Source organism: Ceratotherium simum, chromosome 15 (assembly GCF_057802395.1).
Source record: "Ceratotherium simum simum isolate JZ-2026a chromosome 15, ASM5780239v1, whole genome shotgun sequence".
NCBI lineage: Eukaryota > Metazoa > Chordata > Mammalia > Perissodactyla > Rhinocerotidae > Ceratotherium > Ceratotherium simum.
Genome location: NC_141914.1, coordinates 24,118,402 through 24,134,544, shown reverse-complemented (window position 1 = coordinate 24,134,544; position 16,143 = coordinate 24,118,402). Strand labels below are relative to the sequence as shown.

The following is a 16,143-nucleotide window of genomic DNA, read 5'->3' as shown; positions in this document are numbered from 1 at the left end:
CAGCCCGGGTGGCTGGGCACGCATGACCCCGCTCCCCGCGGCAGTGCGGCACCCTGCCCGAGGTGGGCCCCAACGAGAACCTGACGGAGCGCAGCCTGCAGGACGCCCAGCGCCTGTTCCTGATGAGCGAGGCCGTGCAGCCGGTGACCCCGGAGCCTTGTGTCACCCAGGACAGCGTGCGCTTCTCACACCTCGTGGTGGACCTTGTGCAGGCCAAGGACACGCTCTACCACGTGCTCTACATCGGCACCGGTGAGCCCGCCCGCCCAGCCTGGGCTCCTCCGGGCGGGAGGAGGTTGAGGGGCGGGGGCTGGGCTGCGAGCGAGGTCCGGGGCCCTCAAGGCCACCCTCCTCTGGCCTCTCCAGAGTCGGGCACCATCCTGAAGGCACTGTCCACGACGAGCCGCAGCCTGCGCGGCTGCTACCTGGAGGAACTGCACGTGCTGCCCCCCGGGCGCCGCGAGCCCCTGCGCAGCCTGCGCATCCTGCACAGCGCGCGCGCGCTCTTCGTGGGGCTGAGCGACGGCGTGCTGCGGGTCCCGCTGGAGCGCTGCGCCGCCTACCGCAGCCAGGGGTAAGCGGGCGGCGGGCGGCGGGCGGCGGGCGGCGGGCGGCGGGCGGGCGGCGGGCTTTTCCCCGCCTGTCGCGCTTCAGAAGGGGCGCTTGAGAGAGGGAGCTTTGGAGACAGGTCGGCCTGGGGTGGCACTTGGCACAGTCTCCAGTTGTGTGCTTTTGGACAAGTCACTTAACCTCTCTGAACCTCGGTTTCCTCCTCATAAAATCTCTGCAGGGTTTTTGTGAAGGTTAATTGGATAATCTGCATAAACCACTTATCACTGCCTGGGGGAGGTATGTGCTTAGCCAAGGATGTGGTGGCTGTTGTGATTCCTGTTGTCAACCTTATAGTCAGCGCCTGTCAGCCATCTCTAGCCCACTTGACTTATTCTCAGTTCCTTCAGTTCAGAGATTGGTCTTCATCTTTGAAACCACAGCACTTATTACCCAGGTGTCGGGGCAGATGGGAGGTGATGCTCTGAGTCAGGCCCCAGTTTTTGCCCATCTTCCTTCCTTACTTGGAGGAGGCAGAGAGGCCTGGCTTGGGTGGGGTGGAGGTGAGGAGTCAAGTGACACGTTGCATTAGCTTCCCACCTGCTTCTGAGGTCAGTTCTCCATACCTTAGGTTCAAGTGGATTCTTGGATAACTTGGCAACAATGATGCTGACATGTAAGGGAGAAACAAAAGCCTATGCCAAAGCCAAATGGAAATGTGTCTAAGTCTCCTCCCATGTGAGGTGCCCCGAACGGCACCCCCTCACTTTCAAGTTAATCAAAAGCTGCCTTTAGCGGGCATAGCCACAGCCACGTGGGCTCCTGTGGCCTTTGCAACACAGAGACCTCCTGGCTCTGCCTGTCTGTTCTGCAGATTTGGGAGACAAAGGGTACCCCTGCTGCCAAGGGGTGTTGTCCAGCCTCACTGGGGGGTGCTGGGAGTCAGGTGGAGGCCTGGAGGCCAGGGAGAGGCTGGACGGTCATGGTGTGGCAGCCATGGAGGGGGAGGAGGTGGAGGAGGCAGTGGGCAGACACTCAAGCTCCCCTCAGCCCCAACACGTGGCTCCATCAGCAAAACGCCAGACATTTACTCAGCCCTACCACGCTCAGAGCACTCTGCAGGGCTGTCGGTGTGAGAGGAGGGAGGCGAGATGAAATAGGCCTAGAACACCCTCATGTCCCTCAGAGCTCTAGATGACTGGTTGGGGAGAGAAACATTGGCCTGTATCTGACACGTGGGGAAAGAGAGGGGGTGTAGTGGGAGGGACCACTTGGTGGAACTGGACACGCCTGGGGCCCCATCTCAGCTCCATCATCCACTAGCTATGTGATCTTGAGCAAGTTACTTAACCTTTTGGGCTTCAGCTTTCTCATTGGGAAAATAGGGGGAAATTCTGATGGAACAAATGATATTTAATTTTGGGAGTTGTCGTAAGGATTGGAATAATATTCATGAAGTGCCTAGTCCAGCGAGTCGTAAGTGGTAGTTAGTGTCCTTATTCCTTCTTTATCTCCACAATGGCCTTCAGGGGCCCTCCAGCTTCCTGGGCTCTCTGGGGCCTCAGCCTCTGTGACACTGAATACAGACAGTGCTGCTTGGCACTGAGCGACCGGCCACCTGCTGACAGCATTCCCCCGTATCTTGTGTTCTTCAACTCTCGTGTTGTTATTAAACTTTTAACATGTGCCTTGTTCTCCAAGAGGTTGTAAATCCTTGAAGGCAAACCCAGTGTCCCAGTACTTTTATACTCCACCAAGCCCAAGGAACTAAGTTGACTGATCCTTCAGTTGATTGATTATTTGGCCCAAGAGGAGGTTGGTGCTGGAGACTGGAGAGTGGATTGAGGCCAGCTGAGAATGCCAAGGGAGGATTTTGACTCGAATCCTGTGACTGTGGGCACTGACATGGTCTTTGAGCAGGGAGTAGAGTGACAGGCAGTGTGAATAGGTGTTTTACAAAGATCAATCAGTGGTGAGCAGCATTGTCGTGGGGCAGGTGGCTGGCCAGCATGAGCTAGTGTGGCTCCAGGCCAGCTGTGAAGTAGTGGGGTCTGCAGCGGAATGAGAGAAAGGAGGATGTTGGGACGATGTTGGGACGTTTCCCCACTCACGTGGCACTGCAGAGAGGGGACAGCGAGGTTGCGTAGTGTGGCTGAGAATTCCTACCCTGGAGCCAGGTGGAGCAGCAAGGTGGAAAGAGGGCATTCTCGAGTCTGATACTTTGGTCCTACTTGGTTTCCTGAGTTTGGAATAAGAGCCCTTGATGTGTGCAGTGAAAACCCGGCCATAAAGCTGTATGTGGATCTAGAAATGTAAGCTGTAAAGTCATGTTATTGCAAAGTTAATAAAATGACCAAAGTAAGCCGGTGCAGCCACCACCCATGCACCCCGGGAGTCTGGGAGCCGACTGCCTATCGCACTGTATCAGAATTTGCACTTTTGTAGGGCGGGTTGTCACAGGGTTTTACTGTCTCCTAGGATAGATAATTTGTGCTTTTTTCCTCATTCCTATCAAAACTAGCAGGAGGATGAGAGGGGGTAAGCAGAAGCCCCTTCAGGCCCCCTCCTCTGCCCAGAATTCATGGGCTTGTCTCCAGCCCGCTCCTTTCACTCAGGCAAATCTCAGCCCACACGGGGCACCAGCAGGACCCTGGCCTGGCCAGAGAGAGACCAGGGCCCACAGAAGGAGGAGCAGAGAATGAACCGCTGACTGGCTCTACAAGGCAGGTGTTTTATGCATGGACTGCCCCCTTCCTCTTTCCAGAAGTGTGCCTCTTACGCTGCCCTTGGGGGAGAGGGTTCTCTGCCCCAACTCACTCAGGAAGGTGGCTCAGAGAGTATCTCCTCCTGACCTCCCTCCTTGGCAGGGGTCATTGGTCTGCCTCTGCTGCCACCTGAAGTAATGGCCACTTGCTCCCAAGCTCCACCTTGGACAGCTCCCATTGTGAGTCTATTGCTATGTGGTACTGGAATTCGCCTGCTTGCAGCTTCCACCATCCATCTCTGTCCTGCCTCCGAGCCCACAGAATGAACCTGTTCCCTTTGTAATGGCTACTTGAAACATTGTAGTAAGAAAGACATGGTGATATATTATTGGGCTGATGGCTGCTTTTATGAAAGGAACTCTAAACTGCCACCTATTGCTACAGTCAGTGACACACTTTAACTCTCCTCTGCTTGGAGCTTTAATTTTCTTAAGAACGTTCCCTGCTCTGTAAGCTTTGGAGTGGCCTTTGGCCAAAAGTAGGGAAGGTGGATATGCACAAGAAAAGAGCTCAGGCACTGGCCCCGGGGAGTCTCGCAGGCCCCCTCAGGCAGCCAGGGCCAGGGGCAGGCAGGGCAGGGCAGGTGTGTCCGTGGAGAATCTGGTCTCCTCTTTCCTCTTTGGGAGAACTGAGAGCAAGAGAGGCTGAGAGGACGAGAGAGCCTGAGGGGAGATTGGGGGCTGGGGCCAGCATCTACTCTGCGTTTTTCTTCCCTCCTTTCTTACTGTCGTGGATTGGAAAGACAAGCCCTTCATCTCTTGGCTAGGGAACCCTGACAAAAGTGGCCCTGGAACAGCAGTTCTCAACTATGCTATTCATGAGAATCACTTGGGGGAGCGTTTAAAAGACCCCAGTGTCTGGGCCTACTCCAGTTCAAAAGAGCCAGATGTAGGCGAGTTTTTTGTTTGGTTTGCCTATGCTTTTTCAAAGATCCCCAGGAGTCAACACTGGGAATTACTGCTCTAGAACTGGTTAGGCCCTAGATGAAAGAAGTAGCATGAGGCAAATTGCATTCTTCCAGAATCTTCTGCTTTTGTCTGGTATAAGCCAATTTAAATTTTCTGCTCTTACCCATTTTCTCTACTGGCGGGCATTTGTTTTTGATGGAGAGAATATTATTATTATTATTATTATTATTAATCACCAGTCATAGCTAGTTCTTTTCTTTTTTTTCCAGTTAATTTTTGTTGCTTATAAAATGCCATATCAGCTGCTTCTAGAGTTTGATACCCTTTCTGAGAGCTGAGGAAATACACTGGGGGTGGGCTCTACTGAGTTCTGATTGGTTGAATTTGCTAGCATGCCATTTGGTTCAAATGTCAGCCAGTGAGCAGTCTCAGAACCACAGGTTGCTGGGACTCCTTTTGCTCACGGATTGTATTTAGGTCCATGATGTCTAGTTCCATGCATTCTGCTGGTGAAACACCCCCAAATGAAGCCATTGATCCCGGATGAAAAGATCAGCACACATATTGTACAATTTACACAAATCGTCCTCAAGTAAATAAAGTGGAAACAGATTCTTGAGCAACAGATGAGCGTTCTGGATTCCCGGATGAGCCAGAGTGTGCTTGCTGGGGTCCAGCGAGGCCCTTACCCCTCAGCCACTGAAACCCCAAATATCACCTCCCTTACATGAGGTCATGGGTTGCCCAAGTAAGGGACAGCATTATCTCCTCTGATCTCCTCCGGCGATAAGGGGCAGCCCTACCCTCTTCTTTGTAAAGTCTCTCATATAACCTCTTTTCTCTCTGGAGCCTGACATGGTCTGTTGAACTCACTGAAAATAAAGAACTCACCTGACAGGTAACTCTTCCTGAAGCTTCAAGAGAAGAGAAAGAGACACCAGAAAGGGCAAGCCCTTGACTCTTTAGTGTATCCCTTTAGTCCTTCGTGTCCTTGGCCCCTTTGGCCAATGGGAAGTCCATCTGCAGACTCACGTCATGGCATGGACTCCCCGCCCTCCTCAGTCCAGCACCTCGCTCACCCAAAGCCTCGTCTGCTTTCTAACCCCCAGTTTCTGCCCCCGCTCTCAGTGCTCTCTCTAGACCCTCTCTAGCAGGCCCATGGCAGTGGAGCAGCCATGCCTGGTCAGAGGGGGTGGGAGTTGGGGAAGGAGGCAGAAGGGATCCAGGGTATCTCTGGGGTTGCCAGTGGGCATTCTGGGTGTTGGGGGGAACTTCCTTCAGGCTCCAGAGTCTGATATTCTATTTACTTAGCAATGGACAGCAAATCCTGATTCCATAATTCCCTACTCTTTTTCTCCTCCTTGAAGTCTTACTAGTAGAGGTTTAATTATTTTTTTAAAAACTGAAAGGATACAATGAAAAAGTCAGAGGAGAAAGGGAAGCGAGGAGCCCTTGAATGTGAGAAGTGGAGGCTTGTGGGGCACACCTCGGTGTGTGAACATCACCTTTTCTGGGTCATTGCAGAGAGACCCGCCCTGAGTGCTGGGGCAGGGGGTCCTGGATGTGGCCCCTCTCCTGGCAGCCTGAGCTTGTTCTCATGTTGCTAACGCACTGAACTCTGCTTCCTGCCACTGAACAGCACGAGCGTGTGGATGCCCCAGGTGACCCTGGACTGGGCCCAGGTGTCCCTGGCCTTGCACCTGTGTTTGAGGTGTAGGCCCACGTTCACTCAGTGTGTGAAGTCAGACACAGCCTCCGTCTGGGAGGCAGGAGCAGGAGGGGGAAAGCGAGGTTGGGGAGACTAGGTCCCATCCCCAGCTCTGCCATGTACAATTTGTGTGATCTTGTGGAAGCTCCTCTTCCCTCCTCTGTGACTGTTTCTTCCTTTGTACAATGAAAAGGCTGAATTATGGATCCCAGGGATTCTCAGCCTGGATCCCATAAGAGTAATCCAGGAGCTTTTAAAAACCTCCCCACCACCAGACATTCTTGTCTGGGGTGAGCTCAGGTATCAGTATTTTTTAGAAGTTCCTTTAGTGATTCTAATGTGCAGCCAGGGTTGAGAAACAATGGGCAAGATCATCTTTAAGACCTTTCCATCACTAATGTTCTATGACTCTACTGTCATAGCATCTGATGGAGAGGCACGACCTCCCTGGATCTCTGTCCACCACGTCTTCTCCTGCGGCCCTAGATGAGGAATGTGGGGCACAGACTCATGAAAGGCAGTGCAGTCTCTTGGTTGTGTGTGGGCTCTGGAGAGCAAGGGCATGCGTCCGTGGTCAGCTTGTTACCGCACAAAGTTGGGGTTCTCTGCCTGATGCGCATAAACGAGCCAATTAATTATGGCACCAGCCTTTGAGGGGAGAAATCAGCTTTTTAACCTGCAAGATCGATCTCTGGGGAGATAGGGGGAGTGTGCCCTCAGATCTGTCTCCCCGATTCAGGATTTGGGACAAAATTTAAGAGGTTAGGGAGAACAGGTTGGCACGCGGATACGCTGGTGGGACAGGTTTCGATTGGTGGGCTTCAGGTATTTATGGTAAGGTTTTAAACATTTATGATGAGGTTCTAAACATCTATGATGAAATTGGGAAGGAATTTTAACACCGGATTTTCCTTAATGAGGGACCTCTCACTTTTGATACTAGTCCGACTTTCAAGTTCCAGTCACGTCCCGGTCCTTGGGTTCCATAGAAGGAGGCTCTTTGGTTCCGAGGTCGTCTCAGGTCATGATTTTTTATTTTGCGCGTGCCCTGGCTGCGTGACTTTGTAGTTTTTCTGAAAGACAATCCTTAATCACTTTGTTGATAAGAGATGGGGTCTATTCAAACTGGCTCTAAATGGGCCCGTGGTTACAAGCTCTCTGGGTTTCCTCCATGTAACTGGGATAATAACAGTACCTTCCTCATTGGGTTGTTGTATTAAGTTAATTCATGCTTATAAATACTTAAAATGATGCCTGGCACACATAATTGCTTGATGAACGTAGTATTATTGTGGAGGGGAACTGGATGGAAAAGGCTACTCAGAGAGGAGCGTCCAGGTGTGTTCTTGGGTTGCAGGTGAGGCTGGGAGGCCAGTGGGCTTGAGTCTCAGGACCTCTGTCTGGCAGGGCATGCCTGGGGGCGCGGGACCCATACTGCGGCTGGGATGGGAAGCAGCAACGTTGCAGCACACTCGAGGACAGCTCCAACATGAGCCTCTGGACCCAGAACATCACGGCGTGTCCTGTGAGAACCCGTTCATGCCCCCCACCCACGACCTCTTCCCTCAATGCAGGCTGTGACTCCCCATCAGTATCCCCATGTCCCCCGGGACCTTGTGCCTTCCCTATCCCTGCCTTGTGTGACAGGTCCTGCCCCCATGTGTGTCTGCAGGTGCGGAACGTGACTCAGGATGGGGGCTTTGGCCAGTGGTCACCATGGCAACCATGTGAGCACTTAGATGGGGACAACTCAGGCTCTTGCCTGTGTCGGGCCCGAGCCTGCGACTCCCCCCGACCCCGCTGTGGGGGCCGCAACTGCCTGGGGCCTGCCATCCACATCGCCAACTGCTCCAGGTATGTGAGGATACAGGCCTGGCCGGCGGTGGCCTGGAGTAGGGGGAACAGAGGAAATGGGTCATCCCTAGCCACGTGTTTGCACTAAGGGACAGAAACCACTTTGGGGCTGTGCAGGGGACTAGACAGGTGGCTACTGTCTGAGGTAGGAATCATGAGCCCTGGGGGAGTTTCCACTCTAGTGGGAGAGAAGTTTCTGCTTTGCGAGGGCTCTTGATACAAAGAGGAAGTCTGGACAGGCATGAGAGTCACCCGTAGACAGCCATTGCCTCAATGAGCCTTCCTGTGCCAAACATGAGGGACAGCATGGCATGATGGTAAGGCAGGCAGACCTGATGCCAATCCTGGATTGCTACTCTTTGGGGGTGACCTTGGACAAGCCATCTAACCACTCTGAGCTCTAAGTGATGGTTACAGTACCCACCTGGAGGGTTGTTGGGAGGATTAAATGAAATAATACATATAAAGTGCTTGCACATGACTTAGTACCTGGGGACTCCATAAAGTGGTTATAACAACTAACCCATAATTCCAGACACTGTTAAAATAACTTGATTCTATATACGTTTAATAACTTAACCATCACAACCACCTCATGGGGTAGGAATACAATCATATCCTTACGTAGATAAGAGTATGATGAGGCACAGAAGGTTTCTGGAATGTGCCCAGGCTTGTACAGCCAGTAAGTGGTGGAGCCAAAATTTGAAAATTGGAGTCAAAGTAGACAAGAGTGAGTGGTGTCTGTGGTTGGAGCACAGCATGGGCAGGGGAGAACAGGGGCGTTGAAACAAAGGTTGCAAGATTGGAAAGGCAACTGGGGCCTTCTTCTAGAGAATGTGTCCTTTTGCTCCTGTGAGTAGAGGCCATGTCCTATCTCTGTGCCCTTAGCCAGGAGCACAGCCTGATGTATGGAAGAAGACTCAATACATCTTGGAGAATGAGTGAACCAACGAACAAACGAATGGGTGTGCCTGAGACGGGCTGGTTAGGAGCTGATATTTTGTGTCACTCCCTGGTGCTTCCTTACAATACAAAATCCATCTGTGCAGATGTAGCTTAGATCTGAGAAGCTAGGACTCAGAGGTCATCTGTCTTTGTCCCCTCCGACCCTCCAGGAATGGGGCGTGGACCCCGTGGTCACCGTGGGCCCTGTGCAGCACTTCCTGCGGGATTGGCTTCCAGGTCCGCCAGCGAAGTTGCAGCAACCCAGCTCCCCGCCACGGGGGCCGCATCTGCGTGGGCAAGAGCCGGGAGGAGCGGTGAGCCGGGTGTGGCTGGAGGTTTCTGAGACAAGCCAGCCCTGAGGTCCCAGACTTTCTGGGCCCACTAGAAAGTGGCCTGGCTGATCCGGTGATCCAGTGGACTCTTGTTCTTCCTAGCCTTGCACTCCCAGTGACTTCGTGTTAGGGAAGGGGGTGCCCGCTCCCTAGGATGATGACTCCTCTCCCCTTCCCCTCAGGTTCTGTAACGAAAACACGCCTTGCCCAGTGCCCATCTTCTGGGCATCCTGGGGCTCCTGGAGCAAGTGCAGCAGCAACTGCGGGGGCGGCGTGCAATCGCGGCGGCGGTCCTGTGAGAATGGCAACTCCTGCCCGGGCTGCGGCGTGGTGAGCACCTGGCGAGAGGGCACGGGCCGGGCGAGGGGGCGCGGGCGGGGCGCGAGCACCTCCGGCCAAGGGGCGGGCCGGCCTGGGGGCCGCGAGGCTGTGAAGCAGCAACCGCTCCCATCCCGAAGGAGTTCAAGACGTGCAACCCCGAGGGCTGCCCCGAAGTGCGGCGCAACACGCCCTGGACCCCGTGGCTGCCGGTGAACGTGACCCAGGGCGGGGCGCGGCAGGAGCAGCGCTTCCGCTTCACGTGCCGCGCGCCCTTGCCCGACCCCCACGGCCTGCAGTTCGGCAGGAGGAGGACGGAGACCAGGACCTGCCCCGCGGACGGCTCCGGAGCCTGTGACACCGACGGTACAGCCCTGCGCCCTCCCCCGCCCCCTCCAGCTACTCTCCCTCCCTCCTCTCCACGCCCCCAGCCACCCTCCCTCTTCCCCGCTCCACCACCACCGTCCCTCCCTCCCTCCCTCCCAGGCCCAGAGCAATGGGGCAGGGGTGGGGGAGGCTGGGCAGGAGCTCCGGGTGGGCGGGACGCGTGGTTTGGAAGAAGGCGGGAGCCTGCAGGGCGCGAGTAGGGGGCTGCTGGGCGCCCACGTCGCTAAGCCCGGTCCCCCGCCCGCAGCCCTGGTGGAGGATCTCCTGCGCAGCGGGGGCAGCTCCCCACACACGGTGAGCGGGGACTGGGCTGCCTGGGGTCCGTGGTCGTCCTGCTCCCGGGACTGCGAGCTGGGCTTCCGCGTCCGCAAGAGAACGTGCACGAACCCGGAGCCCCGAAACGGGGGCCTGCCCTGCGTGGGCGACGCCGCCGAGTACCAGGACTGCAACCCCCAGGCTTGTCCAGGTAGCTCTGCGCTAAGGCGTTTTGGCCTAGGAAACCTCGCCTCCCCCCCCCCCCCCCCCCCGTATTCTCACATACGGAGCTTGATTTGAGGTGGAGTTGCTTTTTATGACTCCTCTGCAGCCTGCATTTCCCCTGCCACCCCTGAGGAAGCGGCGGCACTCCTTAACAGTGGGCTGTGGGGGTAGGTGGGAGTGGGGCAGATGATGAGGTCAGGGTGGCCCAGGGCAGAGTGACCTAGCCTGGGATGGGGTAGAAAACTGGCTTGGGCCCTGTGTGTACCTGCAGCACTTTCATACACCCTGTCTCCTTGCAGTGCGGGGCGCCTGGTCCTGCTGGACCTCATGGTCCCCATGCTCAGCCTCCTGCGGCGGTGGCCACTATCAGCGCACACGTTCCTGCACCAGCCCGGCGCCCTCCCCGGGCCAGGACATCTGTCTCGGGCTGCACACGGAAGAGGCGCTGTGTGCCACGCAGGCCTGCCCAGGTACTGAGTGCATCTGGCCGGGGCTGGGAGCACCGTGGAGCCCTGCGATCCCCACCAGGGGGTCCTGGGGCAGTTAACCTTGTCCCAACCCACAACCCACAGAAGGCTGGTCGCTGTGGTCTGAGTGGAGCGTGTGCACTGAGGACGGAGCCCAAAGCCGCAGCCGGCACTGTGAGGAGCTGGTCCTAGGGCCCAGCACCTGTGTTGGAAACAGCAGCCAGAGCCGCCCCTGCCCCTACAGCGAGATTCCCGGTAGGCCTTCAAGCCAGCACCTTCACACCAACCTTTCCCACCCTGCGCCCCTTCCCCTCCTGGAACACGTATCCTGCCGGGTGCAGGATGAAACATGATGGTGGGAGGAGCACACACTTTGAGCTTCTGCCAAGCCCTGTGTAGTAAAGGGGCGGACCCTTCTTGGATTTGGGGTCTGGGTCAGACAGAGAAGAATGAAGGCCCCCAGGCCCAGTCCCACAGCTCAGTGCTGACCCAAGGGTCCTCCCAGAGACACACTCAGCCCCAGGGGACCCCGGCCTCTCCTCCCTGCCCTAACCCCCTCTCTGCTTGTCTTCCTGCAGTGATCCTGCCTGCCTCCAGTGTGGAGGAGGCCACCAGCTGTGGAGGTAAAAGGGACCTGCCCCACCCCATGACACTGCCCTTCTGCTCTTCCTCCTCAAGGAGGAGACCCACCTTCTCTGGCATCTGGAGTCTCTCCACCTCCTGCTCCAGACAGACAACCTTGTAGAGGATCCCCACGGCTTTGAGGCCGTCTGTAGGGGGGTCTGGGCAGTCCCATCCCTACCACCTGACTAGGAGGCAGTCAGCAAGTCTGTATTCAGGAGGAGTCACTCAACTCCACACCCTCTGGCTGCCTCCTCTGACCCAGGCCACAGGGTGTCCTGTGAGAGTGGTGCCTGGTGAGGGGCTGCCCAGCCTCCCTGTTTCTCTTATATCTCAGAGCCTCTCTCCTCTTCACAGTGGCCCTTTCCTTACCACTTGCATCTCCTTCTCCCAGGGTTCAGTCTCATCCACCTGGTGGCCACGGGCGTCTCCTGCTTCCTGGGCTCTGGGCTCCTGACTTTGGCAGTTTACCTGTCCTGCCAGCGCTGCCAGCACCAGTCCCAGGAGTCCACGCTCATCCATCCCGCCACCCCCAACCACCTGCACTACAAGGGTGGGGGCACCCCCAAGAACGAGAAGTACACACCCATGGAGTTCAAGGTGGGAGTCTCCGTGTAGAAGCAGAGGGCGGGGGGAAGGGTGCAGTGGTTCTGGCCTGAGCTGGGTGTAACTGGGCTGCCACTTGGAGGGAGCAGTGGTGTTGTGAACAGAACGCTGTTTGCACAGCCGTCAGAATGTTCTTTCATTGCTGGTTCCTGATCTCCTTGCCCTGGCCTGTCCTCTTTCCCCCTCTCTCCTTTCACCCCCTCCTCTCTGGTTCCTTCCTTCTCCCACAGACCCTGAACAAGAATAACCTGATCCCTGATGACAGAGCCAACTTCTACCCTTTGCAGCAGACCAACGTGTACACAACCACCTACTACCCTAGCCCACTGAACAAACACAGCTTCCGGCCCGAGGCCTCACCTGGACAACGGTGCTTCCCCAACAGCTGATACCACTGTCCTGGGGACTTGGGCTCCTTGCCTCCTAAGGCACAGAGCAGATGGAGATGGGACAGTGGAGCCAGTTTGGTTTTCTCCTTCTGCACTAGGCCAAAAACTTGCTGCCTTGCCTTGTGGGGAGTCCCATCCGGCTTCAGAGAGCTCTGGCTGGCGGTGACCATGGGGCAGAGGGCTGGCTTCAGGCTGGCACATGGCTGCAGTTCCAGCTCAGCCCAGGTCTGTCATGGCCTCCTTGTGACCCACCATCATGCTGATCTCCCCTGCCATGTCTGGGCTGCGGACCTCCCAGGCATGTGAGGAATTGAAGAGTGGAGATGGCAGCGGGGCAGGCTCATAGGTTTGGGTTGGAAATGATGAGCTGTGTGGCCATCACGGGCCGAGTCTGCCCCTCTCTGGCTGGCCCCTGGAAGGGCCTGGGATCCATCCTGATTATCTCTTAAAGGAACTAATCAGATGGCCCCGGTAGCTCTGGATTCTCTGCCCAGGGCTGGGCCATTGTGGTGCTGCCCCAGTATGACATGGGAATCAAGGCTGGCCCAGGTTGTCCACCTTTGCCTAGCAGTCTGTACTTTGCCCATGGACATCCCTCTGGTCAGAGGCAGTGAGGACTGGGGACTGGAGACTGATCTTTGCAGAGAAGCCCTTTAACCTGGGCGGGCACAGGCCTCAGCCTTGCCCGCAGAATGCACGAAAGGTGGCCAGGATAAAGGGAGGCAGGAGTCCAGCCTCCCTGCCTCTATGGAGACTGTCTTCCAGTTGCTGCTCAACAGAGCTGTTGCCTGAGACCTGCTTGGGAGTCTCTGCTGGTCCCTCATCTGTTCAGGAATACACATACACACGATCACAACCTGCTACAGCAACACAAAGGATGTTGGGCTGTGGCATTATTATTAAAGACGATATCCAGTCTCCAGATGTAACCTTGTCCGCGTGCATATGTGTGTGGGCTCCTCTTGGCATGGTCTTGTCAATCAGAGCAATGCACTGGGGTGAGAGGTGGTCTTCTCAGGATGAAGGAAATGACCCAAGTGGAGTTTGACTTTAATAGAGGATATCTTTCCATTTGTGAGTATGTTTACACACATGTCACCCTAAACTTTTGGAAAAGAGATCAAGGATAAACAAATTCACAAGTAGGGACAGAAGGTACCCCAAAGGCAACACAACAGGGGAGATTTCTGCCCGTTCCCTTAGCAGCTCTGCCAGGCCACAGCTCCAGAGTGGAAATGGGTGTGTCCAGCAGGGGGCCAGTGATGAGGGTTATTTTAAGAGGTATTTACAATGCAGAATTTAATAAAACCAGAATTGACTAAGAAATGAGTAAACCTGTGAGGTAGGGCAAGCCCACTGTAATTTTTGCTGGATTAAATAAAAATTACCTTAAAGCCTCAGCCCGCCAAATCAATGCCACCATTTTTTTTTTAATTTTATTTATTTATTTATTTTTCCCCCAAAGCTCCAGTAGACAGTTGTATGTCATAGCTGCACGTCCTTCTAGTTGCTGTATGTGGGACGCGGCCTCAGCATGGCCAGAGAAGCCGTGCGTCGGTGCGCGCTCGGGATCCGAACCCAGGCCGCCAGTAGCAGAGCGCGCGCACTTAACCGCCAAGCCACGGGGCGGCCCAATGCCACCATTTTGGATGAGATTGATGGACATGTTAAATTTAGCGAGCAATTTCCTGACTTAATTAGCCAGATCAATTCTCATAGGATTCCCAACAAAATCTACTTGTAGGTCAAGCTGTAAAGCCTGAGGTCCTAGTGGGAGGGGAGCAGCGGGTCTTGGGGAGTGGAGGAGGAGGAAGAGAGGCTTCCTGGCCCCCGTGTCTTGGAATCCCTTGTGCTCACTGGGACAACTGGAACAGCAGTGTCCTCAGGCGAAGGTGGAGCCCAGTCAGGGAGAGCTCAGGGGACATATGAGTATTTCTGCGGTTTGAGGATTCCTCACTGGGTTCCTGTTAGCCCCATGAGTCCAGAGCTTGTAGGGGCCTGCGGGGCGTGTTAGATCTTGGGGTCTCCGATTCCCTTGGACCTGGTAGCACCAGTGAAGTTCAAGAGTGTTCAAGGGCCCAAGGTGCCTGCTTCACAAGGGCCACTCATGTATGTCCAAGCAGAGGGACTGGACAGGTCTGTGGGAAATAGTCATGGATAATTCCCAGGTCATGCCCACCCCCTGTTAACTAGAATGGCATCAGTGGGAATGGAAACCCACGGGTGCCATGGCAAAACACACACCACACACACTGACTTCTGTTTCTATAAAAACTGCTGTGTTTTTGGAGGCGTGACCATTTGGAATGCACGAAGGAATCCACACTGCATGCAGATTAGCTTGCATGGTTGGCAGAGGCTACTTCATAGCCAGCCCTGGCTCAGATGAGGAAGCCAGGAATGTGCTTCCTGACAGGGAGGGTATGATGCTTTCTGGCAGGTGCTTGAGGTGGGTGGCTGCAGGTGTCAGGAACCTGAGGTGTGAAAGACAAGGGGGCTTCTTAGGCTCAGCTGGCTCAGCAAGAGAGGGAGGAAGATGCAGGGTTGGGTGCTCCAGGCCTTCTTGGGCCCTCTTGTCTTTAAATAACCGTGTGTGTGCACATTTTCTTATTACTAATGTACTACATGTTCATTGCAGAAAACTTAGAGGATACAGGAAAGCAAAAATATAATTGCAGTTATATTAAAAATTTAAGGCATAGGGCTGGCCTAGGGGGGCAAGTGGTTAGGTGCGCGCCCTCTGCTGCGGTGCCCGGGGGTTCGCCGGTTCGGATCCTGGGTGCGCACTGATGCACTGCTTGTCAAGCTATGTGTGGTGGTGTCCCATATAAAGTGGAGGAAGATGGGCATGGATGTTAGCCCAGGGCCAGTCTTCCTCAGCAAAAAGAGGAGGATTGGCAGATGTTAGCTCAGGGCCGATCTTCCTCACAAAAAAAAAAAACTAAGGCAGAGACTCAGGGATTTTTTTCATGTGTGTGTGTGTGAGGAAGATCAGCCCTGAGCTAACATCCATGCTAATCCTCCTCTTTTTGCTGAGGAAGACCAGCTCTGAGCTGACATCTATTGCCAATCCTCCTTTTTTTTTCCCCAAAGCCCCAGTAGATAGTTGTATGTCATAGTTGCACACCCTTCTAGTTGCTGTATGTGGGACGCGGCCTCAGCATGGCCGGAGAAGCGGTGCGTCGGTGCGCGCCCAGGATCTGAACCGGGCCGCCAGTAGCGGAGTGCGCGCACTTAACCGCTAAGCCATGGGGCCGGCCCAGAGACTCAGGGATTTTAAATGGTGGTGTGAAGACATTTCTAACCCCTTCTTTCAACATTACTCCAAAAGCAGAGAACAAAAAACAAAAGCTCTGTCACTATTTTCAATAAAGCTAGGCTGTATCTGTAATCCCAAATCATAATACATGAAGACAGAAAGCAGGTAGAGGAACAGGAACATCTAGTAAAGTGGATGTGGGTCAAACCTCAGCACTCAAGCAATTTCAGAAAGAATCTGAAATTCAAGGAACCAGGTATTAGAGAAGGTGGGGTTAAGGTGGGAGCCTGAAAAGGGGGGTGGTTGAAAATCTGTGTGTGAGCTTCAGCTAGACCCTCAAGTGTCTTCACTGTCAACTCTTACAGCTAGGTTGTCACTCCTCTGTCTCTACAGGGGGCAATAAGAATGGTCCCTTGAGACACTGAACCAGAGGCCCTGGACATGGGGACACCAGGCACCGAGCTGGGTGTGTGGTAAGGGGCCGTTTGGACAACTAGAGGTTAAGAAACAGACTTTGTGATTGTTAATTCAGCAGGTGCCTTTTCCAGCTAA

At 54.7% G+C, this 16,143-nt stretch overlaps 1 protein-coding gene across 1 annotated transcript in view; it reads left to right on the top strand.

Annotated features, from left to right (window-relative positions):
- The window catches only part of SEMA5B (semaphorin 5B), a 114,233-nt gene extending 100,507 nt beyond the window's left edge, over nucleotides 1-13,726 (top strand). Inside the window, exons 10-22 of the mRNA XM_014783015.2 lie at nucleotides 45-252; nucleotides 367-574; nucleotides 7,338-7,455; nucleotides 7,603-7,784; nucleotides 8,903-9,046; nucleotides 9,247-9,394; nucleotides 9,523-9,748; nucleotides 10,017-10,235; nucleotides 10,549-10,719; nucleotides 10,822-10,971; nucleotides 11,295-11,339; nucleotides 11,732-11,937; nucleotides 12,174-13,726. Coding sequence (XP_014638501.2) covers nucleotides 45-252; nucleotides 367-574; nucleotides 7,338-7,455; nucleotides 7,603-7,784; nucleotides 8,903-9,046; nucleotides 9,247-9,394; nucleotides 9,523-9,748; nucleotides 10,017-10,235; nucleotides 10,549-10,719; nucleotides 10,822-10,971; nucleotides 11,295-11,339; nucleotides 11,732-11,937; nucleotides 12,174-12,332 — 2,184 coding nt within the window. The 3' untranslated portion in view covers nucleotides 12,333-13,726. The remainder of the gene's footprint in view (nucleotides 1-44; nucleotides 253-366; nucleotides 575-7,337; nucleotides 7,456-7,602; nucleotides 7,785-8,902; nucleotides 9,047-9,246; nucleotides 9,395-9,522; nucleotides 9,749-10,016; nucleotides 10,236-10,548; nucleotides 10,720-10,821; nucleotides 10,972-11,294; nucleotides 11,340-11,731; nucleotides 11,938-12,173) is intronic.
- The last annotated feature ends 2,417 nt before the right edge of the window (nucleotides 13,727-16,143 follow it).